Here is a 24,970-nt window from a genome sequence, read left to right as displayed (position 1 = left end):
CAGCTGCGGTCACGTGCTGGTTTGTGGTACTTGTCCTGGGAGCCACCTGGAGGTCAGCTCAGGCTCCAAGGGGGCGAAACCCTCACCTTGACTCAGGCCACCGGCTGCAAGGATCTATGGAGCACCCACAGGAGGACACGAAGTCCTCCTGACCTCCGCACGCTGTCCTGGAGCCTCCCGACCCGTCTGCCGAGGTGGGCACGTCCACCTGGACGTCCCTTCTGTCCTCTGCAGAGCCAGATGCGGTTAGAATTTAAGTCGGAGCCACAGAACCTCAGCATGGAAGGCGTGAAGCCCTCGTGTGTGTGATTAGCCCAGAGGAGCGCCGCCCCCCTGGTGCCAGGGGCTGTGCGCAGGGCATCTTGCTCTTTTAGATCAAGTGTCTTTGTCCAGCAGGGATGGGGGAGGGGGGGGCGAGGTGAGGGGGTGGTGAAGAGGCAGGAGCAGGAGCCGCTGACCCCTTTCTTTGGAAGCCTCCTTCTCTGCCCCTGAGACGCCTTTGAGTTGGAGAGGACGTGGGCAGTGCCTCCGCGGGCTAACTCCCTGGCCCTGGTGCCTCCACCTGTGCCCTTGGCTTCTGGGCCGTGGCCGTCCCCTGCTGCTCCCCTGCCTCTTGCACACCTGTCTCCATCCTGTGCTTCCTCTCCTCCTCCTGGCCCACACCTTCAGAGGCTCCCTCAGGATCCCCAGTTGTCCTCAACCCACACGTTTGGAGGGGCCGTGCTCAGCTGCCGGCCGCCCTCTGCCTGCGGACAGTTCCCAACTCCACTCCAGCACGACCTCCTGGCGGGCCTGTGACCTGCGCCTCCAGCAGCCTGCTGGGCTCTGGCCAAGCCACCGTCCCCGGCGGGTCTGGTGTGCAGTCCCTCCGGGTTCACCTTGCCTCTCGTGCCCTGGCTCACTCGTGCACGCCACGGTGTGTCCGGAGCTGTGCTGCGTGTTGTGCTCGGGGCTGAGTGCAGGAGGTGGATCATGAGGAAGAAGGCCAGGTCCCCAAGCTCCTGTCCACCTGCGTAAGTGACGCCACTCCACACTTGGCCCTGGCCCTCGGCTCCTTCAAACCCTGTCCCCTCTGCTTCCGTCGACTGGGGTCAGAGCCGCCCATCAGCCCTGAGCACCTCCCGACCCTGTCTCCTCTTCTGCGTCTTGGTGACGCTGTCCTGCTGGGGTCAGCTCCTGGGACTGCTCTTCCTGCCTCTGTCCCCTTCCTCCCCCAGCCACTTCTGGCCTATCCAGAGCGATCCTTCAGGAGGACAGAGACCTGATCACGTGGCGCCTCTGTGTCCCCTCCACACCTGGAGACTTCAGCTCCTCTCTTTTCCCCTCCTCTCCTGCTGCCCCTCTGTCCTCCTCCCTCCCTCGGCCCCTCTCCTTCCACCCTTCTCCCTCCTTCTCGCTTCCTTCTTGCCGATTTGGACACCGACTTGAACACCTTCAGTTAAATTCCACAAATGTGCGCGCTGAGCTCCCGGGTAGGGCAGCTCTGACCCGGGCGCTGGTGAGACGCTGAGGAACACATAGACCACCTCGTCCCTGGCCTCGCAGAGCTCTGCGCAGACGGGAGCCATGACAGCCAGACAGGAACCACTAAGCACTGGAGCGAGGAGGCCGTGGGAACGGAACGGGACGCACAGGCGGCGCGCCACGGACTGCGAGGCACCGACGGCGTCACCGGTCAGACGTGGGCCTGCCCTGGAGCCCTGACCGTCCCCAGCCTCAGATCCCTCTGCTTTGTCTCTAACTGCCCGCCATTCCCAGGGTGCCTGCTCTTCGGCCCCACATGTCTCTGCGCTCCGGCTTCTGTGGGGGATGCCCTCTCTGGAACTTTCCAGCCTGGCCTGGCCGCCTTCCCTTCAGAAGCAGCTCAGGGTCTCCTGCTCTGAGCCTCACGGCCTCTCGCTGGGCTGGGTCGGTGTCCCCTTCCCCTCTGCATCCTGAGCTTCGATTGGCCGTGGCTTTCCTTCTGCATGACTGGACTGTGCCGGGCGGGCTGAGCTCCCTCCTCCCTCCTCGGGCCTCTTATCCTCCAGCCTCAACCTTCTCACGTAGAAAATGGGAAGAGAGAGGATTTTCTCCTGATGCCCTGAGGCTGAACAAGATCTGCAGTAAACTTGAAATACCCGAGGGTGCTGGGTGTCGTTGGGGGCCAGGAGGCCAGTGGGGGCATCAGGAGTCACTGGCCTCTGAGGTCCTGAGGAAGGGGCTCCTTCTGTTTTAACCTCTTAGGAGGCAGCAAGCCTGCCTGAGGTCCACCAGCGGTCAGCACTGAGAACTCTCGCCTGGTGCCTGCTCTGAGCATGGAGGTAACCAGAAGGCCAGAGGCTGGGCACTAGCACAGATGGACCCACATCGATGTGTTTTTCTCTTTTCAATAGCAATTTGGAGCCTTTTTAGAGACTGACATCCAATTTCCCCTTTTTATGTCACTTCTCAGAAAAACACTCAACTCATCCATTTTTCTGTTAGCACATCTCCCTCCCGACTCCGTGTTTATGTCCCTAATTCCTCCTGTGCTCAGAGCGCAGTCCCGCTGGTGAACTCTGGTCTCAGTCAGTTCATCCCCTGTCGAGCTTCAAGTGGGTCCTAGACGGGCTTCCGGATCAGCACTTACCGGAGCAAACAGCTCTCAGCTTTTGACGTGCCCAGGAGCACGCGCTCAGACACCCGCTGTTGGGCAGTGAGAATTGGGTGTGGGTCTGGTGGGGGGCAGGCGAGGCTATTCTGTGTCGGTCTGCCAGCCTCCAAGGGCATGGGGGCTGGGCGGAGTTGGTGGCCGGGGCGTTTCTCATCTGACAGCCGAGGAAACGAAACTTAACAAAGTTCAGTCGCATTCTCGGGGCCATGGAGGTGACATGTGGCAGAACGTAGAACTGGAGCTCCGCGTCTTGTCCCAGAACCTGTGTGCCTTTGGCTGCACCAGGACACCACCCACGACTGGGCTGGGTCTTCGTTCTTGCGAAGCGTCTGACACCCATGTAGACTGTTGCCACAGCCTGGGATGGAGGTCCTGTGAGGTGGGAGGACCAGTCAGCTGGGGCCTCCAGGTGGCCACCGAGGCAGCCCATGTGCAGACACCAACCTGCAGGATGGCGTTGCAAATGACCATGAGGCCCCGGCTCTCCCTGAGTCTCTTGCACACCAGCCGAAGACCTTGGCTTCAGCCCTGTTTGTTTTTGTTTGGGTCTTATTCTTTGGTGTCATTATTTTTTTGGTCTTATTATTTGTGTGTGTGTGTGTTTGTGTGTGTGTGTGTGTGAAAATGCACATGTGATTTACGTTCCAGCCTTTTGAGAGTGGGTACTTCCACAACATAAGTCATACCCGCAGTGTTGCACAGCGTCTCACTGTGTGCTCCAGAACTTTCCATCACCTGCATGGAAGCCCCACCATTTCAGTCAGACACCGCCCTTTCCTCGCAGCCCCTGGGTACCACAGACCTTCCTCTTGATCACTATGGATTTGTCATGTAGGTGGAGTCACACGATGTGGCCTTCTCTGTCAGGCTGCTTTTATTGAGGTCACGTGACTGAGAGCAAGAGCAGAGAAAGGGGGGCTTGGGCCTGAGCTGGAGATCAGGGGGTCAGCTGCCCCTGTGCTACAAGAGCCCAGGGTCAGCTCTGGTGCAGCATGGACACAGTTGGGATGGGCTCCCCTGCTGTGTCCCTGGGTTGGACAAAAAGGGAGTCCACTTGCCTGTAGGGGTCTGCTTCCTGGGTAGCAAGGAGTTCCCACGCCTCAGATGCCCAGTCCTGCTTCTGACCTCCCTCATCTCACATCCTCCACCCCTGCAACTCTCATTTACACCCCCTCACCCCTCGATGCACCTGTAACTCAGCCCCTCTCTCTCTCTCTCGCGTGCGCGCTACTTATCCAGTCATTCCTTCACTCTCAGGACCACAACTTCATTCATCCGTTCTTTGCACCTGTCTGTGCATCTGTCACTCTGTGTCTGGCCATCCCTGCATCCACTGTCTGTCCATCCATCCATCCATCCATCCCTGCATCTATCCATCTATCCTTCTGTCCATCCATCCATTCATCTATCCATCCTTCCATCCATCCATGCATCCATCCATCCATCCATTCTCCATCCATTCATCCATTCCTGCATCTATCCATCCATCTGTCCATCCATCGTTCCATCCATCCATCCATCCATCCATCCCTGCATCTGTCCATCCATCTGTCCATCCATCGTTCCATCCATCCATCCATCCATCCCTGCATCTATCCATCTGTCCATCCCTGCATCTATCCATCCATCTGTCCATCCATCTATTCATCCATCCATCCATCCATCCATCCCTGCATCTATCCATGCATCCATCTGTCCATCCATCCATTCATCTATTCATCCTTCAATCCATCCATCCATCCATCCATCCCTGCATCTATCCATCTATTCATTTGTCCATCCATCCATCTGTCCATCCATCCATCCACCCACCCACTTACTTATACCTTCAACAAATGTGTTCTGAGCTCAACCATGTACCAGGATCCAGGCTGAGTGTTGTTGCTGAGGCAATGAATTGGCATTAATCTGGTCGCATAGAGACAGATATTTAAATAGATACTTAAAAAGCCTGGCGATGAGATCAACAATAGAGGCCTGGACAGTGTGTTCTGGGAGCACTGGGGGTGGAGGGGAGACAGGAGGCAGCAGCTTCTTGTCATTTGCCCAGCACATTTGCACACTGGACCCCACTCAGGGTTTCCAGGGGCTCTGGCTCAGTACCATGCCAGAGGTCTTCGCATTCCTCCAGGTATCCGGAGAACCGTTAGGTCCATTTTATAGATGAAAAACTGGAGGCTCAGAGACTTGCTTGGGTTTAGCAGCAGGATGAGGGCAGCTGTGTTCACGGGGGACTTGTTTTACATGTGGCAGATGGCCAGACCCTGGCCAACTGGTCATCATCTCTTCATGCTCTTCTGGCTCCTGGGTGGCTCCAGTTCTCTCCCAGGAGTGGGGCAACTCACCCCGAGTGGCCCCTCTTCCTTCCCTCCCATGTAGTAGGGACTGACTCACAGCTGGTCCCCAGGGCAGCCTTGCTGGATGAGACAGTGGGGACTGACCGGCTGGAGTCCTGATGGAGACACGTGTTGGAGAGGAAGTCAGGTGCCGGCACACCCTGTGCCTCCCTGGTGGACGCAGGCCACCTTGTGCCACATCCAAATGTTGCTTCAGAGCCAGACCTCGAGGACCAAACCTCCACTCAGACAGATGCTAGCTGGTGGCCGGGGACAGGTGACTGGAGGCATGTGACTTAGCCTTTATGACTTTGAGACTCAAAGCTTGGCCGGTGGACCAGCAGCCACAGTGTCACTCGGGAGCTGGCTGGCAATGCCTCAGCTGCCACCTGCTGAATCTGCATTTGAACAGGCTCCTCCGGGATTCCTGTGCTCCTTAAGAAGCACCTCTCCCTACGCCTCAACCTCCTTATCTGTGGAATGGGGATGGGAACACCCTCCCCGGGAGGTCGGCACAGCTCTGCGGAGCTGACGGGGCTCCCATGATGCGGGAGGCCAGCTCTCACAAGGGGATGAGTGGCAGCCCTTTTTCGGCTCAGTACCTGGCATGACAAGAGCTCCTGTGCAGGGCTGCTGTCCCCCAGGGTGGCATCCAGGAAGCCCTGGAGGAACCCTAGGGACTGTGCTGTGCTGGCAATTCTGTGCTCATCGTGGTTGGTATTTTGGTGATCGCAGCTGCGTCACGGCCCTTGGTGTGCGCTGAGAGCCACGCGGTGTACCTGGCTCATCACGGCCTCCTCAAAGTGGGGACTAAGCCTCTCCGTTAAGAAAACGAGAGCATCAAGTCTTGGAGGTACGAAGGATTCCCGCCGAGGCCCAGGTGCAGTGAGGCAGTCGGAGCCTGCGGCCTTTGTCCGTCTGACTCCAGCAGCTGAGCCTTTAGTAACTGGACCCCCAGGCTCCCCGGGGGAAGCAGTGTCCCTAGAGCACTCAGTGCTGTTTGAAGACACTTCCAGAGAACGGCGGCACCTTTTTGAAGAGGACATGCCGGTTCTAACGTTTACCATCAGGGCTGCCCCTGGAAGAGGGACGGGGAAGCCCGAGACGTGCCTTCTGCCAAAAACAGCTGCCTCCTTGATGCTCAGCAGCCCCTCCACGCACAACAGCCAGAGAGGAAGACTCAATGCGTGGGACCGTTTGCCTCTCCTCCTCACCGCAGCGGCTTACCGACAGGCCATTGTTACTGGTGGCAACTTGTCACGTCTCAAGTCTGCGTCACAGCAGCTGTGACTGTCAGACGGAGAGAAGAAGCCGGTTTCCGTGACACAGTTCAGGAAAACAAAGAAACGAAGGCAGGGTGGAGAGCCCAGGTACGGAGGAGGGAGTGGTGTGAGAGAGGCAGGTACCTCTGCAGGAAGCATGAAGAAGAAAAGGGAAGGGTGGAGAAGGGAAATGTCCCACCCTAAGGTTTGTATTCCTCTGATCCAAGTTTAGAAGATGAACAAAGAAAGAGCTACGTTCTTCATTTTTGTCTTTCTAGCCAAAGTGACATCAAGAATCTTTGGTTTTAAGCAACAGAAAAGCTAGTTCAAATTTGGCTTAAGCAAAATAATGTAATTAATTAGGGCATGCAATTGATAATAAGATTATCTGGCTTCAGGTGTGGCTTGAACGAGGTGCTTGACAAGGGTAACACTCCATTTTCCAGTGTTGCCTTGGCTCTGATGACTTTCTTCTTAGGATAGTGTATGATAGTCAGATGGCTGCCACAAATTCTGTCTGAGCGTCCTTCCAGGTTCAAGCCAAACAGGAAAAGAAGCTGCCTTTTCCTACTGCCTTCCTCTGCAAGTCCTTGGAGTCACTCTGATTGGACCAGATTAGGACATACTCCTGAATGCATCATGGACCCCGTATGGATTGAATGAGCCAATTGGCTTGACTGGGATAGGGAATGTTGGTTCCCACAGAAAATTCACTATTATAGGTAAAGGAAGAACAATTGCTCAGTGGTCAGAGTGACAAATGTCCATCATGTGGCTCAGGGAGACTGAGCCTCTTCAAGTGAAAGTGTGTGCACACAGAGCTTCAGATGCATGCAGGAGGCCAGAGGTTCAGTTGCAATTGAAACCGGCAAAATAGAGGTTTATCATGAGAGACCTGCCCCAGTGGCCTCTGGTCAGGTGGAATCTCTCTGGCTTTGATGGGAGCTGGGCTGCCTGTGTAATTAGTCCTAGCCTGAGACTGTCCATAATGGTTAATGGCCCTGCTGGGAGCCTGGAGTCACCTGCTCTCCCGCAACTTGACAGAGCACCCTGTGAGGCCAGCATGGGCTTTGCTGTGGACCTGCATCTGAGCAGACACCTCTTCCTGGCCAGGCCTGCTAATGATCTAGAGACAGGCTGGGTCCAGAGCAGCCTCGCTGTGCGGTTCTGAGTGACGCTGGGTGACGTGGTGCCCCAGGCTGGCCGTAGCAGGACTCAGGGCTGCACCCACCGTGCATTTGGGATCCCCCTCCCGTGTTGCAGGACCTCTGGGGGAAAGCTGGGCTCTGCAGGATGAACCAGGGACAGCTCTGGGATTCCCAGCGGATGTGGGCAGTGGAGCCCCTGTGGAGTTCAGGGGAGCTGGCCTTTCCGAGTGGACACACCTGTTGGCCTAGGCCAGAACTCTGGGGGCAAGAGCAAGGCTGCAGGCTCAGCTGCCCTCCAAGTTACCTGCTGGGAGACCCCAACAGAGGAGACGGGAGAAAATGACACAGCAAAACGGACTTCCCACCTGATGCGCAGCGTCCTAACGCCCCTCTCGCCCTCTCTGCCTCCAGCGGCTCCAGCGGCGTCCCTGTTCCTTGAACTTGCCTCTGTCTTCCACCATGTGTGCTTCTCTTTCTGCAGTGATGGCCTCCCCAGCTCCGCCCGTCCCTTCTGACTTCCTCCAGGGCGCAGCCGAGGCCCAAAGCGCTGTTCCTCGCGCCTTCCTCCTGCTCGGCTGAAACCATCCTCGGCCCCACATCCCCTTCTTCCGAGTCTGCCTCCTCCCGCGGGAACGTAGGACTCGTGAGCTGGGACTTCCCTTTGTAGCCTCCCTCCCTCCACGTGCCGTCCTGGAGCAGCGCCTGGTGCCTGGCCGGGGCTCCTGGGATTTGCTGAATGACTGAAAGGCAGGCGGTGGACGAAGGAGCGGGGCCGCAGGTCTGCCCAGATGGATGCGGCGCCGGGTCCTGTGCTGCCCTCTGCCGCCGTGCAGTCTCCACAGGCCGGTGCCAGCTTGCTTCCCAGGGTGGCAGCCTGGCCCTCGAGAGCCTGTCTGGACAGGGCAGTGGTGTGCAGGCCCAAGGCAGGGGACAGAGACAGCCATGCTGGGAACTCAGAAGGGGAGGCACCCAGGGGCCCACGAGGGCCGTGGGACCGAAGGTCACGGTGGCCATCCTCACCTCTGAGGATGCCAGCTCGTCCTTCCTTGGGTGCCACCCTGTTAGTGGGCACAGGACCCCTGGAAGGTGGTTACTGCCTTCACCCCCATTTTCATCTGGGAAGACAGAGGCTGAAGTTAAATAGCTCTCTGTGTAGGAAACAGGACGGGAGACTGTCAGCGAAACCCACATTCCTCCCGCAACGCCCTGACCTGTGGACTCTCTGTACGCGTGTTGACCGTCATGATCTGTCAGAGGTGGCACCCGATTCGGAGTCAGAGAGCCTGCGTTGGCTCTGCCCACTGAGTTATGGGACGTTGGGCACCAGCCACTCAAGGTTCTCCAGCTTCAGTATCCTCACCCAGAAAACGGGGAAGTGCGGCTTAGTGGCACCCGCCTTGCTGTCCACCAGCACGCTCTGGGGACAATGCGTGCCGTAGGCTCCGTGGCGGAGCACCTGGTTCCGGGGGTGTGATGCGGAGCCTGGAAACCCGGAGGGAGGCTCAACTCCCGGGTGAGCCGATGCGCGGTGGGACCCTGAGGTCCTAGGTGAGTGATGTCCACCCTGGCTGCCAGCAGACGCGCCCAGGGGATTAGATCTCCGGGCTCCATCCCAGACCAACTGAATTGGCATCTTTAGGGGTGAAGCCAGCAAGACTAGGGGAGAGCGTCGGATTTAAAGTTCAAGGATTTTTGAGCTCTTGAAACGTGGTTAGAGGAACTAAGAAACCCAACGTTCAATTTTACTTAATCCTTTGGGTTTGAATTTAAGTAGTCCCCTGCAGCCAGTAGGTACTGCCCAGGCTGGGACGAGGCAGAGGGCTTGGTCGCTCTAGGTGGCTACGTTTCCTGCTCCATCACAGTTTGTAGGACTTTTGCTGGGTGGTCTCACCTCACACCCGTCGTGGCCTCTCAGTCTGAGAGACCAGGGCCTAGGCTCTTGGTTACACCTCACCTTCCTCTCCTGCCTCCAGAGAAATTCAGCCCTCCCCTGAACAGCCACCAGTTATTGCAGATGCACTTTCTCCTTGAGATCCAGCCAACTCACTTCTGGGTGAAAGAAAAACAAGTACCTTGAACAATGTGGTATATAGTCGTCCCTCGGATCCACAGGGGCTGGATTCCAGGACCCCCTGCAGACATTACAGTCTGTGTTTGCCCAAGTCCTGCATTGAATGGTGGGGTGTTTGCATGGATGCAACCTCTCTCTGAGGACTTTGAGCTCTAGATGACTTATAACGCCTGATGAGATGTGAATGCTTGGTAAGCAGATGTTGCACAGTGTTGTTCAAGGACTCACAAGGGGAAGCCTGTGCATGTTTAGTGGAGATGGAATTTTATTTATTTTTCTGCATTTTATCGGTGTATCATAGTCATACACATTGCTGGCATGCGTTGCTGTACATCCGTTCGTGTCCACAATAGGACAAGATGATTTGGTCAGCATCCTTCCCCAGTCTTTCCCTCTCTGTCCTCCTCTCCCGTTCTCTGGTGCCTTCTCTCTACTCACTGATCCCTCTTCGATTTTCATGAGATCCGACGCCATCTTTCTTTTCTTTCTTTCCCCTCTAACTTCCATATATGAGAGAAAGCTTATGACCTGACTTTTGGAGTTTGGCTTAGTTGCTTAACAATAATGCTCTCAAGTTCCATCCATGTTCCTGCAAATGACATAATTTCAATTTTCCTTGTGGCTGAATAAACTCCTTTGTGTATACATGCCACATTCTCTTATCCATTCGTCCACCGATGGACTCCTGGGCTGGTTCTGTAGTTTGGCTGTTGTGAATTGTGCTGCTATAAACATGGGTGTGCAGGTTTTGCTCTAGAATGATGACTTTAATTCTCTAGGACAAACGCCAAGGAGTGGTCTATCTGGTTCATAGGGAGGTTCCAGATGGAATTTTAAAAACGGGCTTCTCAATCTACACTTGATTGAATCTGTGGGTGTGGAACCCATGGATGCACATGTACATCCCATTGGAATATTACTCAGCCTTACAAAAGAGGCAGATTCTGCCATTTGTAACAACATAGGTAAACCTGGAAGACACTGTCATAAGCCAGACAAACACTGCCTGATCTCACTTCTATGTGGGATTTAAAAATGTCGAGCTCAGAGAAACAGAGTAGAACAGAGGTGGCCAAGGCCTGGAAGGCAGGGAAAAATAAGAAGAAGGAAGATGCTGATCACAAGGACAGGCTTGCAGTTAGGAGAGGGATAAGATCTGGAGGCCGACTGTACACTCTAGTGACTGCAGCTAACAGGCATGCATTATGGGCTTGAAATTTGCTCCAAGAGTAGATCTTAAGCATGTTTATCACACACATGGAAGGTACCCTGTGAGGTGATGGATGTGTTGACTAGTCTGATGATAGTGCTCATCTCGCCGTGTGCGCGGATATCGGAACATTACATGATGTGCCCTGGCCACGCACAGCTTTCATTTGTTAATGATGCCTTGATGCAACTGAGAAACGAAGGGAAGAATCGAGCTTCTTTTTGAAGAGGACAGATGGAGGAAGGTGTTCTTGAAGGAGTACCGGGGGCCCTGATCCCGTGACGGGCAGCACGGGAGCACAGGACGCAGGTCTTATAGACGGTCAGTAAGTGAGCTGGTCGTGGCGGAGTCCTGTGCTTCTGGATGGTGGAGGTGACATGCTCTTGGAAAATGATGGACAGCAGGAACGCAGCGTGTGCCTTGGTCTTCCTGCCGAGTGAGCACACCTTTCCCGATGAGCTCCCCTGGTCACCCATGTGACCGCTGACCCCTCTAGGGGCTGCGGTGGACCCTGAGCCCCTCACGCTGGAGTCCAGCAGGGATGGGGCTGGTCTGTGTTTCTATCTTGTTCTGAAGGTCACGGGGACCACCAAAACAGTGTGTGTGGGGGAGGCAGGCTCCATTTAGAATGTTAAGGAGACAGCTCAGGTGGGTGGGAGGCAGGGAGGCCCGTGGGAGGCAGGGAGGCCCGTGGGAGCTGCAGGCAGAAGTCACCCTTGCAAGCTGGAGAGAGAAGCGTCAAGCATCTGAACGGTGGCCGGACAGGGAGAGGAGAGAGAAGGAGACTCGTGGGGTAAGGAGGAGGTAATGGCTGCCTGCCAGCTCGGGGACCAGGGACCTGCACGTGGCAACGGGGCAACTCTTTCCCCAGGAATGGAGCAGGGACACAACCTGAGTCATGAAATGGTCTGAGGAGAGGGAGTTGTGGGAGTGGGTTTTGTGTTCGACGGCAGTGGTGCTGGCGAGCTTCCTGAACGTGCGCCTGCTGTGCCTGCCTCCCTCCGTCTCGGTCCCTCTTTGGGTGGACTGCTGGTGGTGATGAGGCCACGGACCGGGTTTCCATCTCTGGGGGTCTTTGCTAGTGGTCTTCCACACACACACACACACACGCCCCTTTCTGCTCAGCACCCTGGAAGCAGCGTCAAGCCCCTGGTTCTGGACTCCTAGCTCTACCGGTGCCAGTTATGCATCTGAGCGACTTGTCTTTCCTGAAGCCCAGCTTTAACATCTGCGAGGCAGGGATGGTGACAACGCCTCCCGCTCTGCGTCACGCAGTGCTGAGCGCTGGGCTGGCCTGATAAATGCTAGCCGTGACGAGGACCGAGGTCACAACAGCGAGGAGGACGGGGACAGACGTGGCGATGACGTGGAGGGTGGAGAGGAGAGGAGAGCAGAGCACTTCCCGGTGGGACCACTCGGCTCACGCGCAGTGACAACACTGCTCCTTTGAGTTCCCAGGCTGATCAAGTTCGAGGCCTCTACTTTCCCTCCCACCTGTGGAAACCGAAATGAAAGGCACCTGGAAGCTCAGCTGATACCACGTGAGAAGGACGGAAATTCATCGGGGAGCCCCAGGGCGGTCCTCCCGGGAGGAGGGAACATTCCCAAGGCGCCTCCGTCCACCTTTCGGCTGCTGCACAGTACTTTACTGTGGTGCCTGCCCGTCGGCAGGGGGAGCAGGAGCTGGGGACGTGGGCACAGAGTTGCCCGGAGTGGTCGCTGTGTCCATGCTTGCTGGGGGCGGGGGGCGCTGAGCTTCCTGCTTGTCCATCCGCTCACGTTCACGGGCCCCTCTTGGGTGTCTGTCATTGTACTAGGATCCGAACATGCTCATGGGAATGACTCTTGTCCCGCTGTTGAGATGAGACAGAGGAAAACAAACCTGCTTTGGCGTGTGGGTCACAGTTGGAGTGACACAGGGCACCAGCACGGGAATGTCTAAAATCAACTCTAGGTGACTCTAAGATGCAGGCAGGGCTGCCGCTGCCGAGTGCGAGGGACTCTGGGTGCGTCGTGCAGTAACTGAGCCGCGGTCATCGTGGGGCCTCCTGGGTTTCTGCGAGCAATGCCGTGCGTGGGGGTTATGCCCCTTGCCCTCTCTCAGGCATTTAGGATCAGAGATGGGGTGTGCACCTTTGTCAATGGGTAAGTGAAAGGGAGTTGTCATGAGCCTCTGTTAGTCATCAGTCCTGGGACTCCTGGAATCAGGTGTCACCCTAGGGACTCGGCCAGCTCTGGAACATTCTAGAACAGGGTCGAATGCTCTAGACTTGGTCTAATGAGACCTCATTTATGGTAGGACTGAAACACAGAGTCTAGAGCAGACACCCAGAATCCCACACCCCCGGCCTCCCTCACTGTGTTTGAAACAGTCTGTTCTGCAAAGCCCGAGCCCAGGGACAGAACTGCTTCTGCTTCAGAACCAAAGTGGGTGTTTGAAATCTGTTCCTCTCCCCTGGCTGCACATCCTCAGGAAGCCGTGTGCCAGAGAGGGTCAGGGATGGATCTGTTAGATTCCCTGAGGACTGGCAATACAGGAGACACAGCCTCTGGCACCAGGGCTGGAGGCAGGAAGGATGTGCAGAAGCTGAAGAATGGGCCACTGCGCAGACAGACCTGGTGCCAGGCCCTTGGATTGTGGCCAAATCCCCAACACCCCCACAGTCCATAAAATCACCTTAGAAGAACATGCAAGCCTCTTCGGGTTGGTCCTGCGATTGTGTTTTGCAGATGCCTCCTCACACCCACCCCCTGGGGGGTATGCAAAGCCTTTGATCCACAGTGGTTTTTGTTTGAAGCTGACGTTCCAGATGCCAACAGAAATGAAAGTGGTGCAGAATGACCATCTGAGGCACATAAAGGGCATTAGCAATGGTTTCTCTCCAAAGAGTGGATGCATGATGAGGGGAAGAGGTTCCTTATCCTCTTCGCAGGCCCCTGGGGCTCAGAGTGCACGGGCTGGTCTGCAGCAGGTAGCAGGACAGGGATTTGAAATTAGCATGTCAGTGGACCAGAGATATCGGTTTCTGCAGCAGCGTAAGGACCCCCTTAGATCTGGGGGCGTCCACACAGCCTGGAGGAGAGAGGATGCAGAGAGGAGCCCCTGGGCAGCTGGGGTCAGACCTGGCTGGTTGGCTGCTCACTCCTGTCATTTCATCCCATTCTCTCACAACCTCCTGGGGCCGTGGTCATCATGACCATTTTATAGGTGAAGAAACTCAGACCCAGAAAGGTTAGGTGCTTACTTTACCCAGAGTCACATGACGGGTTAGTACACAGCCAGGGCTTGAACTTGGGTCCAGTAGACCCCGGAACCCACGCTTTTTCAGCTATAAAGCTTGACTGGTGCACATAAAGGAGTAGGCTGGGGAGTCTGGACCTAATGTGGTAGGCTGTGGGAGCCATTGATGACTGTAGAGCAGAGGAGTGGCATGGTTAGAGTGATTCCATAGGAACTTCAACCAGGCAGCCATGGATGGGGTCAGTTGTCAAGATGCTCCACACCCAGTGCCCTTTGGGGTGGTGTGGCGTGATCTCCTATTCCAAAGGGGAGTGTGGGGAAAATAACCATGGCTTGTATTTGCTGAGCACTTGCTTTGCAGTGAGAACTGTTTTGGAGGGTTCCATACGGGGAGGACATTAATTCTTGCTCCTTGATGGAGAAGGGCCAACACTGGCGACAGTGTAATGCAGGAGTGAATTGCTTGGGACCTCGGAGGCCGACAAACCCGATTCACCTCCAGTGGGACCAGAGAGGCCACGCCACCTCTGAGTCCACTTCTTCCTTTGTAAATGGGGCAGAACACGGGTGCCAACTTGGTAAAGTGGTTGGGGTGGCGTTGGACACAACCGCCCCTGGAAATGAGCGGGCAGCGTGGCTCTCCTGGAGGAAGTGCTTCTGCAGGTGAGCTGGGGAGCTTACTGCTACCGCCACACCTGTTTTGCAAGGCTTGGAGAGATTAAATGGCCGTCCCCAAGGCTGTGGAACCAAGGTGGGAACTGGGCAGTCTGACTCCAGAAGTTTTGTTATGAGCCACCTCGGGGAGAGACACTTAACGGGGACCCTACAGGAGGCTCACGGGGGACATTTGCTGGCTCTGAAGTGTTGCAGGACAGGCTGGCACAAGGCCAGGGTCTCGTACATTCCCTTTCACAGATGGCCTCTGCCCAGCTGGCTGTGGGCTAATGAGCTGCTATCCCTATGATGATCTGTCCTTCACAAAGTTCACAGCACCACCACGCCGTCCTCCGTGCGTGGAGAGGCAGACAGGACGGCTTCTGTTCCCAGGCCTGCTCTGTGTGTGATGGGCTCGTGGGCGTGCCCGCAGCATCCAGCCCACAGGACCAGGATCCAGGGTCTTGGAAGATCCCGACTCCACCCGCACCTGGCATGTGATCCCAGGGGACGTGTGCACGTGGGTTGTCTCAAAGCCCCCTTTTATGGGACCCCAGCTGTGCCCTCGGGTGAGTCCTGCTGAGAACTCTCCCGGTTTCTCGTGTCCTCCACCCAGGAGGAGCTGACCCATGGTCTGTCGCCATCCTGGCGTAGCCCTGCTGGTGGGCTTCCTCAGGACCATCCCTCTTATGTGGGAGTCACGACGTTTCTTTGATAAGTTTGGAACCTCTTGGGTCCTGTCCCAAGATGCGCCCCAAGGTGCGCCAGGCAGAGGACGTAACTGCCTCTAGACTGGACCTAGGTGCCCTCTTCTCTTGGGGGTTCTTTTTGTCGCTTCCTTGTTTGGCATTTAAAGAGGTTTAAGGGACACCTGCTGGGGCCCACAGGTCTCCTACACCCCCTTCCATATCAATAAGTGTATTTGGGTCTTTGGGCGGAGGAGTGGATTTCAGGGTAGGGAGAGGTGCGTAGAGGCGCGTCGAACGTTTTCTTTTGTCCTGTTTTGGATGTGATGCTGAAGGTCCGTCCAGAATCCTGCGCCAGGACCCAAGCTCTCCCCGGGCCACCTTCTCTTTCAAGCGAGGACATTCTCTGAGCCTGCATGCCTGCTCCCGCCTGTGTTCCCTCACCAGTCTCTTCTCCATGTGTCACGGGCCGAGCCTCCGCCAGGTCCCAGGGACAGAGAGACGAGGACAACAACATGTCTGCCCTTGAGGATCTCACAGTCTTGTTGAGATGTGATTTAAAATGATTAATCAATTCCAGAATATTGGATTTCTCCAAAAGCTACTGTAGGGAAAAGATAATTATCCAAAGTCTTTAAATCTGTTATCCATTTTAATTGATTTAATTAGGTAAAATTCATAGAACTGTGATGTTGGAAGGAGCCCAGAAGGCATTTATTTGTTCCCATTTCTTCTCTCTGCCTCAGGCCACACAGCACTCAAATTATCCCCCAAACCCATACATTTCAGAAAAGAGCAGTATTTTGAAGAACCGTATAGCTTTTGGCCCATTCAGATAAAACTTCCAGTGAGCATCTGCAGGGAGAGCAGTGCAGACTTGCTGGAGGAACTGACGTGTACAGCTATGCAGGACTGTTCTGGAAGGCAGGATGGTCCCCTCCACCCCTGACGTGCGCACACACAGTGGGCTCTCCGTGTGTGTCCCTGCTGGGGTGGTATGAGAGGAACACAGCATGTGCAGGGCGCAAAATGAAAACCTGGCTGCAATCAGATAAGGACGAGTTGGGGACGCTCAGCATTTCTGGACTCCTGACAAAGAGGCCCACCTTCTGTCCAGTTGCATTTTCTACCATGCTAACCCGTCCACCACATGGCATACGCACCAGCCCTATACCAATCCTAAATGATCCCAAGAAGATGGTGGGCGAGGGTGGGCAAGGGGGCTGGGTGTGGAGTCTTAGGACCTGGGTGCAGATGCTGATGGGCTGGGTGACTGTTTTGAGCCTCACCCACCCTTGCCAATAAATCGGCAACTTCCTGGGATCATGCTGGGGCTTTGATGCATCCTGGGTGAGGATGTAGCATCGCCTGCTTTTCTAAATGAAAATTTGCTCTCGTGTTCATGGGTTTTTGCAGATGTCAGGACTAATAGAAGTCCTTAGCTCAATGCAAATTACTGTGTCACACTCAGCGCGAGAAGACTTGGTGGTTGCCTCCTGTGCTCAGAATAGTCTGTGCCTCTGCCTACGGCCCTTGCGGCCCTCCACAATGGGGCGTCTGCCAAGTTCTTCAACGTCATTCATCCTCTACTCCATGGACCAGAATGCCCTTGTCTGCAGTTCCCGGAACCCTCGAAACATACCTCAGGACGCCTCTGTCATGCCCCCAGTTGCCCTGTGTCCTCGCCTGAATACTCCCTCACACTCCCACGGGCCTCTCTTGGTCACTGGTTCATGGATCCGGTCCTCCTCATATTTCCATCAGGTCGATGAAAGCAGAGACCCTGGGGGTCTCTGTCTCCTAAGCACGATTTCCAAGGTCTAGAGCGAAGTTGGTGCATAGCGAGAGTGAGTTCAACAAATGGTAGTTGATTGAACACATAGTGTTTATTACAATGTCACAGAAGAGTCTTAAGTTTACATTGCACAACTCAAATCAGCTTTCGTGAACGTGGGAACTTGTTGGCTCACGTAAGTAACCAAGAGGTCCAGGGTCGATGGCCTCAGGCGTGGCAGGCTGCAGGGGCTCCAAGTGGGTCCTTGTGCATCTGCCTCTGTTTCCTGATGCCGGCTCCATTTTCCCAGTATGAGCCTGGGGGCCAGGAGTTAGCTCTGTTGGAACCAAATGGACTGAAAAGGTGGGAGACAGGATGGACGGAGGGAAGGGAGGAGAGGAGATTGTGGGTGGGCTAAAACAACACAGGGGCTTAGAGCTTTGCATTTGTACAATCGGTTCCCGAGGCTGGCAGGTAGTAGGTGCTCAGGACTGCTTTCCAATGGATAGATGTGCGTTTTGTTTTCTCTTGCTCATGGGAGGGAACTTCTCCAAGCCCAGAGAGACAGGTGGTTACGTGTACCTGCCTCTGCCTCATCTTCTGCTCTGCTTTCTTTTTACCCGTTGGCAGGATCCGACGTCTACCTTCTTCCAGTTTGGAGCGTCCATCCAGCAACAAGCCACAGTCATGCTGAAGATCATGCAAGACTATGACTGGCACGTCTTCTCCCTGGTGACCACCATCTTCCCCGGCTACCGGGACTTCATCAGCTTCATCAAGACGACCGTGGACAACAGCTTCGTGGGCTGGGACATGCAGAACGTGATCACGCTGGACACGTCCTTCGAGGATGCCAAGACGCAGGTCCAGCTGAAGAAGATCCACTCGTCCGTCATCTTGCTCTACTGCTCCAAAGACGAGGCTGTCCTCATCCTGAGTGAGGCTCGCTCCCTGGGCCTCACCGGGTATGACTTCTTCTGGATTGTCCCCAGCCTGGTCTCTGGGAACACGGAGCTCATCCCCAAGGAGTTTCCATCGGGACTCATTTCCGTCTCCTACGACGACTGGGACTACAGCCTGGAGGCGAGGGTGCGGGACGGCCTCGGCATCCTGACCACGGCTGCGTCCTCCATGTTGGAGAAGTTCTCCTACATCCCAGAGGCCAAGGCCAGCTGCTACGGGCAGGCGGAGAAGCCGGAGGTCCCGCTTCACACTCTGCACCAGTAAGAGGGGGGTCTGTGCTTGTCTCCCAGGGTGGGCTCAGGGTTTTGTTGCTATTTTTTTTTTTTTGCTTGTTTACATACTCATTGATGAAAATATGCTCTGAAAATAGGGAATATCATGCGTGTACTTATGGAAATTTTATTTTATTTTGTTCGATTTTGTCTTCTTTTCTCCTTTTCTTCTCAACTCATTTTAAGATATATATCATCGTATTTTCATTGTTTTTCTTTTGCAACTTACTTTTTTAAATTCCAAAAACTCCCACTTGAGATCTGTCTACCATTCATCTGTAATTATATCTCAAGCCTATCTAAATTCTTTGCAATGTGCATATCATGTTCTTCAATATGGATGTGCCATGATTTATTCTCCCAATCTGCATAATGATAGGAATTTAGTTTTTTTTTTTTTTTCCCAGATTTTTTTTTTTCCCCATTAGAAGCGAGACTTCAGTGATCATCATCAGGCTTGTCTCTTGATGCCCATATGCGATTGTTTTTTTCTGGGGTTGAGTCTAAGGAGTGGGATTTGGGGGTCACCAGGCAGGTGCATTCTTAACTTTAAGTATCTGTTTCCAAATTCTGCTTACGGAGCAACCGTACCAGTTTACATTCACACCAACATTTTGTGAAATCGCCTGACTTCCCGCCTCCTCGGCAACCTGGTACACTCGGGGGAAACTGCCCCCGCTGCTGCTCCTGGCCTCTTTTGTGTCTGAATTTCTTTTTTTCTTATATTCTAAGTATTTTTGTAGTCATTGGGAATCTTGGCGAACATCACTCCTAAAGCTGCCTTTTTATTCCATCCTTGGGAGGTATCATGATTTATATAACCACTTCCATCAGGGTGGATGGTTCAGTTTTGTCTCTGGGATGTGTCACTGCACCTGTGGCCCGTCATGGTGGCCCATGTGGCATGTTTCTGTCTAATGCTCCCTGGTTTAACCTGCACTCCTTTTCTCAGATCAGCACCCCTTATCTTAAGCGGTGCTGTGATCAGGGCCCAGGCTCTGGAGTTAGACTTGTTGGGATTCAAGCCCTACTTCGTCCACTTTCTGTAGACCCTAAACCATCACTGTACCTTTCTGGTGTTTATTGCAAAGTGACGATGATGTCTCCTACATTCGAGGTGGTTATTCTCAAACTTTTGCATGCATCAGACTCTCTGGGAGGGTTTGTTAAAATACCAGTTGCTGGGTCCTACACTCAGAGTTTCATTTATAGAGGTAGGTCTGGGGTGATCCCCAGGACTTTCTGATTCTAGCACGTTCCTAGGTGATGTTGACCTGACCGGTCTGAGGATCATGCTTTCAGAACCGGTGTACCCGGGGTTGTCGCAAGTCTTAAGAGTTACCTGAGAAGTGCTTGGCATGGTGCCTGCCAGCTGGTAATTATTTTAAGGCATTAAAAAGTCATAGGTGAAGGTTTTGGTCATCAGAAAGTATAGTCAGGAGACCTTGTTGGTTGAGTGCCAGCAGAGTGCTGTCAATCTGTCATGTCTCAGGCAGAGTCTAGGACTTTGCATCTGCTACAAGTCAGAGGTCACCTGTGAACTGGGCTTAAGAGGTGTATGTGTGCCTGTGTCTGTATGTGATAGAGCAGACAGACTCCTTCACAGGGAACAAACTCTCGCATTAAGGAAGCCTGCCCCTTTGACGTCTTCCCGTCCCCTCTCCTTTCCCCGCTTTAGAGGTCCTGCTTCTGCTTGGCCATGTTTGGCATTCCCGGTACTTGTCCAAATGTAATTCAGGAGGAGACTTGGGGGCTGGTTCTGGAGGCAGGGCTGCTGCCAGCCCAAGACAAGGATGGGGCTAATGAATTCATGCTCTCCTTAATGAGATGTGCCCCGCAGCCGGGATAGTCAGGGATGTTTAATTTTGATGGGAACATAACTCAATTGTAAGGCAATTGAAATGTATCTATATAGGAAAAGAATCTCAAGAAGGATAATTGGCAAGACATGCAGGTCCCTTTCCAGGGACCACCTTGGAATCCATTCTTTAAGGAGAGAAATCCTGCTGCTCTGAAATGCTGCTGTGCTCTTTCCAGGAGTTGTACCTCTGAATGTAGCAATTTTGTAAATGTCATTTCAGCCCCAGAAAAGCAACGCATCAAGTGCCCTAAGTCACCCTCCGCCGCGGTGTTTAATGAAGCGTCTCCTTCCCTGGAGGGCTACTGGTGCTCACCCCCCACCTCCCACCACCACGGTGTTCTTTACACGCACCTCAGGAAAGAGCGGAAACTGTCAGGCTGCCCTTGACTGGCAGCTGGAGGAAGCCCAGTCCCAAAAAATTAAATGCACTCTGTCTATCTTCCATCCCTCATTCCTTCCATCCCACAGACTCTGTGCTAGTCCCTGGAATGCACAGATGAACTAAGAAATGACTTCTGTCCTCAAACATCATCCTGATATGATGGGAGGAATTTGTCTAAAGACAAACTCGGGTAATATGAATTCTTATTTTTTTTTAAATATTGAAAAAGAAAATAGTACAGGAGCTGATACCCAATACCTATCACAGAGTGTACAGGTTGGCATGTCACATTTTCCCCCAACATTTAAAAAGGAATAAAACATTAGATTATAATGTAAAGTTCTGGTCACATCTCTCCCTGATCACATTTTTCTCTCCTCTCCATGGGAGCGAAAAGTTCTACCATGAATTTGACACATACCTAAATCCATGCATGTTTTCGTAGTTCAGATAAAGCTGCTTGTGCAACTATATACCCAGTTCACAGTTTTTCACAATGTAGACAAATGGTATCTAGTGTATTAAAATTTCCCTTGCTGGGCATGGTGCATGCCTGTAATCTCTGTGGCTTGAGAGGCTGAGGCAGGAGGATCGCGAGTTCAAAGCCAGCCTCAGCAAAAGCTAGGCACTAAGCAACTCAGTGAGACCCTGTCTCTAAATAAAATACAAAATAGGACTGGGGATGTGGCTCAGTAATTGAGTGTTCCTGAATCCAATCCCTAGTACCTCCCTCCCCCCACAAAAAATAATTTTCTTTGCCTCCACCTTGTGTTTTGAAGACCACTCTGTGAAGACAACATAACCGCAGTGCATTCATCTCAGTTGCTGTTCTGTATCCTATTGTGTGAGCACTCCATCTTTTATTTGATCATTCCCCTGTGATTGGACACTTAGGTTGTGATAGGAGGGGACCTTCTGTCTGGGTAGCTGAAGGCAGGGATCAGATATCTCCAGCCTGGGTTGGATCCATCAGCTTGTTTAGCAGGACCCTGGGACTCTGGAGTTAGGGTTTCCCCACTTCAAGCTTTAAAAGCTGGATGAAGAAGTCTCACTTTGCAAAGTGCTGGACACACACGGCTCTCCTGACCTCTCCTCTGTAACAGAAGAGGTTCAGATGAATCTGTACCTGCTGCTTTCAGGATGACCAACTGGGGCTTCAGGGTCCAGGGTTGAGAGCACCACCTTGGGACTAGCAAGACCTGTCACTTGCTAGCCATTTGGGACCTTGCTCATAATTTTATGCATGGTCCTTGTGTGGTTGGGACATCACAGCCATACGATGATGCTGGGCTGGGTGAGGTGCACAGGGGCTTCTTACCAGGGATGGTGTGTTTGTCCTCTTACCACGAATCTGTTTCTGTCCCCACAGCTTCAGAAAAAACAAAGTAGGTGAGAGAGAGATTTTCTTGATGTTTAATATTCCTAGTTCTGCAGAGGACACTTTGAAAAGAGCAGTCAGCATTTTCCAAAGTTCAAAAATAGCTCAGCCGAGTTATGTAACCTCCTCCTTGCATCTGCGAAGTTATTAAACATCTGTCCCTTCGCCATGCACGGCGCCCATCCCGGCACCGTGGAGGTAAACCGTGACCTGTTTTGCGGGTGTGGAACCCATTCTGTCCCGTTCTGTCTTGTTCATGAGTGGACAGTGCCCGGGGCAGGGGGCATTGCAATAGAGAGCGTGGACTCTGGGGCCAGGTTGCCTGGGTCCGGGTCTCCAATCGGCCCCTTTGTAGAGCTGAGACTTTGGGGAAGTCTGTCCACTCCTCCCTCTCCGCTCCCTTTAGTACCATGGGGACAAGAAGAGCCACTCAGACCAGCGCCTGGCCCATGGGCGGGCAGTCCCTAAGTGGTCACTAGTCCAGGCCCAGCGCTTCCACTCTGAAAACATGAAATCCAAATGCTCCCGAGTTGGAGTCTTCTTGAGCGTCAGCCTGATGGCAGGGTGGGAACATTCCACTGCTGGCCTCAGGCGAGGGGTCGCTGTCAAAGCACAGGGGCACCAAGAGCATCGTCCAAAATCTCCTTCGGTCCTCGCTGTATGTGAAGCGTAAATGGATGCCGTCGCTAGACGTGGGTCCCATCCTGCAGATACCTCTTGAGCCAGGCACCGGGAATACGTCCGGCCCAAGCATATCAGATGGATGCGCGACGGTCAAGGGTGAAATGTGAGTGAACCCCGTGCATGTGCGCACTGCAGCCCACAATATCCATCCATGCTAAATATATCCAGCGCCCAGGTAGGCCAGTGCCAGGGCACAGAAAGCGACCACCGGAATGTGGGGCCGCACAGGGTTGCACTCGTTTCCTTGGAGGCCCAGGGGCAGTAGGACATGCCCTGGGGGAGCCCCGCGCACCGTGGCAGAGGCGCAGGAGACAGGGAGGCATCCTGGTGGACGCATCACCGGGGAGAGCGGGGCCTGGAGAACCCGTGCTCCGCGTGTCTTCCAGGCTTCTTCGGGGCGGATTTATTCCTTCCACCTGTGCTTAGGTCTCTAGCTAGTGGACCTACCTTGTCTCTTGGTCCAAGTGTGTAGGCCTGGGGGAGCCCCAGACCACGTTTCAGGGCTGTGGATTTATGGGACGCAGAACCTTGGATTTTGCTATGGGTGTGTGAATATGTGTGTGCATGTTGTGTGCGTTTACCTGCACGTGTATGTGGGTCCCTCTTGCCCAACAGAGGGGAACACATTTTACACTTACTGAGAAGGAGGTCAGAGAAGGGAGAAAGTCGGTATTTCTCATCTTTTTTTTTTGACTTTTTAAAAAAATTTTTTTATTGTCTGTTCTATTTAGTTCTATGTGAGAGCAGACTGCATTTTGATTCATTGTACACAAATGGGACACAATGTTTCATTTTTCTGGTTGTATCTGACATGGAGTCACACCATTCGTTCTATCATACATGTACACAGGATCATGATGTTTGTCTCATTCCACCATCTTTCCCACCCCCTGCTCCCTCCCCCACGTTATGTCGCTCTATACAATCCAAAGTTCCTCCATTCTCCCCACCCCAGTTATGTATCAGCATCCACTTATCATAGAAAACATTTGGCCTTTGTTTTTTTGGGATTGGCTTATCTCACTTGGCATGATATTCTCCAACTGCATCCACTTACCTGCAAATGCCACAATTTTATTCTTCTTTATGGCTGAGTAATATTCCATTCCATATATATACCACAGTTTCTTTGTCCATTCATCTGTTGAAGGGCATCTAGGTTGGTTCCATAAGTTTAGCTATTATGAATTGAGCTGCTCTAAACACTGATGTGGCTGCGTCACTGTAGTATGCTGATTTTAAGTCCTTTGTATATAGGCCAAGGAGTGGGATAATTGGCTGTATTTCTCATCTTGACAAAAGATTGCCTTGGGAGGAATGTGGCCTGGGGGGTGAGAGGCAGCTTGGCGTGGAGAAAAGTCCACAGCAGTGGACGGGGATTCACCACGCACCTACCAAGCATGAGTTGCTGACTGCTCTGAGCCCCGGTGTGCGTGTGCGTGAGATGCCGTCTCTTCTTGTTGTGGCAGAATGAAAGGGCAGTATGTGTGTCAGATGGCATGGTGCCTGGCAGGTAGGGGGCATTGCACAAATCGCCATGAGGTCATCAGCATCATGTGCTTATCACCGTTGTCATCGTTACACTGCAAACTGCACACGAGGGAGGGAGGAGAGAGACGGAGGCTGATTCTCTTTTATTTTGTAACGACTGACCTCTGTCCTGTGGCTGCTATTTTAATCCTGGGAGAGGGACATGGAGAAGTTACTTCACTGGAAGTCAAATAGATGGGATTCAGTATATTACATCACAAACAAGTAGGAAAAAAGTCTCCCGGTGGAGTTAGTTAGGGACTGGTATCGAAGCCATTTGGCCTTAGTCGATGTTGCTTGGTTGATTCGATTACATGTTTTATGCTAACTTCTTGATTTATGAAGTCGGGTTTCTGCTTGAGAAGCAATAGCACTGTAAACGATCCTGTCAGGAAGAGAAGCGGAAGGAAGAGATGCAAGTGAGAGCTTCCTTTGTGTCCAGCTTACATTGATAATTTTTTCCCAATCTTTGTTCCTGAAATAACCTAGGAAAAGTTTCTGGTTTAATGACCAGAGATGGCACTGAACCCGGTTGGCCTATTTTTATTTGATGATCAGAATTATCACTGTTGGTTTCTTTTTAATGCCTCTGAAAGACCCTGCTGGGTTAATTCTCGGAGCTTGACCACAGTTAAGCTTCCCTGGGTGAACGTGATAACTCTTAGCAAATATTTATCTGTGGGATCCCCACGTGCTTGACAAACATGCCGTCAGTGACAGCAGGCACTCCAGAGACCGCGTCGTCCTCTGGCCTGGGCTGCAGATCTGATGGGGACCCTGAACTCAGAAATGGGGAAAAATGCTGAGCCTCAAAGTAAATCAGCAAGAGAGACCTGGAGAGGGAAGCTGGGGGCCGGGCGGCGCTGAGAACAAGCATGCTCTG

At 53.3% G+C, this 24,970-nt stretch overlaps 1 protein-coding gene across 2 annotated transcripts in view; it reads left to right on the top strand.

Annotated features, from left to right (window-relative positions):
• GRIN2A (glutamate ionotropic receptor NMDA type subunit 2A) overlaps positions 1 to 24,970 on the top strand; it is a 358,237-nt gene that overhangs the window by 185,288 nt on the left and 147,979 nt on the right. For both annotated transcript variants that reach the window (XR_013760774.1, XM_079121602.1), the window contains exon 4: positions 17,648 to 18,240. Coding sequence is in view for 1 of the 2 variants with exons in the window: in XM_079121602.1 (XP_078977728.1) it covers positions 17,648 to 18,240 (593 nt within the window). In the remaining variant the exon portion in view is untranslated. The remainder of the gene's footprint in view (positions 1 to 17,647; positions 18,241 to 24,970) is intronic.

Source organism: Sciurus vulgaris (assembly GCF_902686455.1).
Source record: "Sciurus vulgaris genome assembly, chromosome: 18".
Lineage (NCBI taxonomy): Eukaryota > Metazoa > Chordata > Mammalia > Rodentia > Sciuridae > Sciurus > Sciurus vulgaris.
The sequence above is the reverse complement of the archived record's forward strand: the minus strand, read 5'-3'. Positions and strand labels throughout refer to the sequence as shown.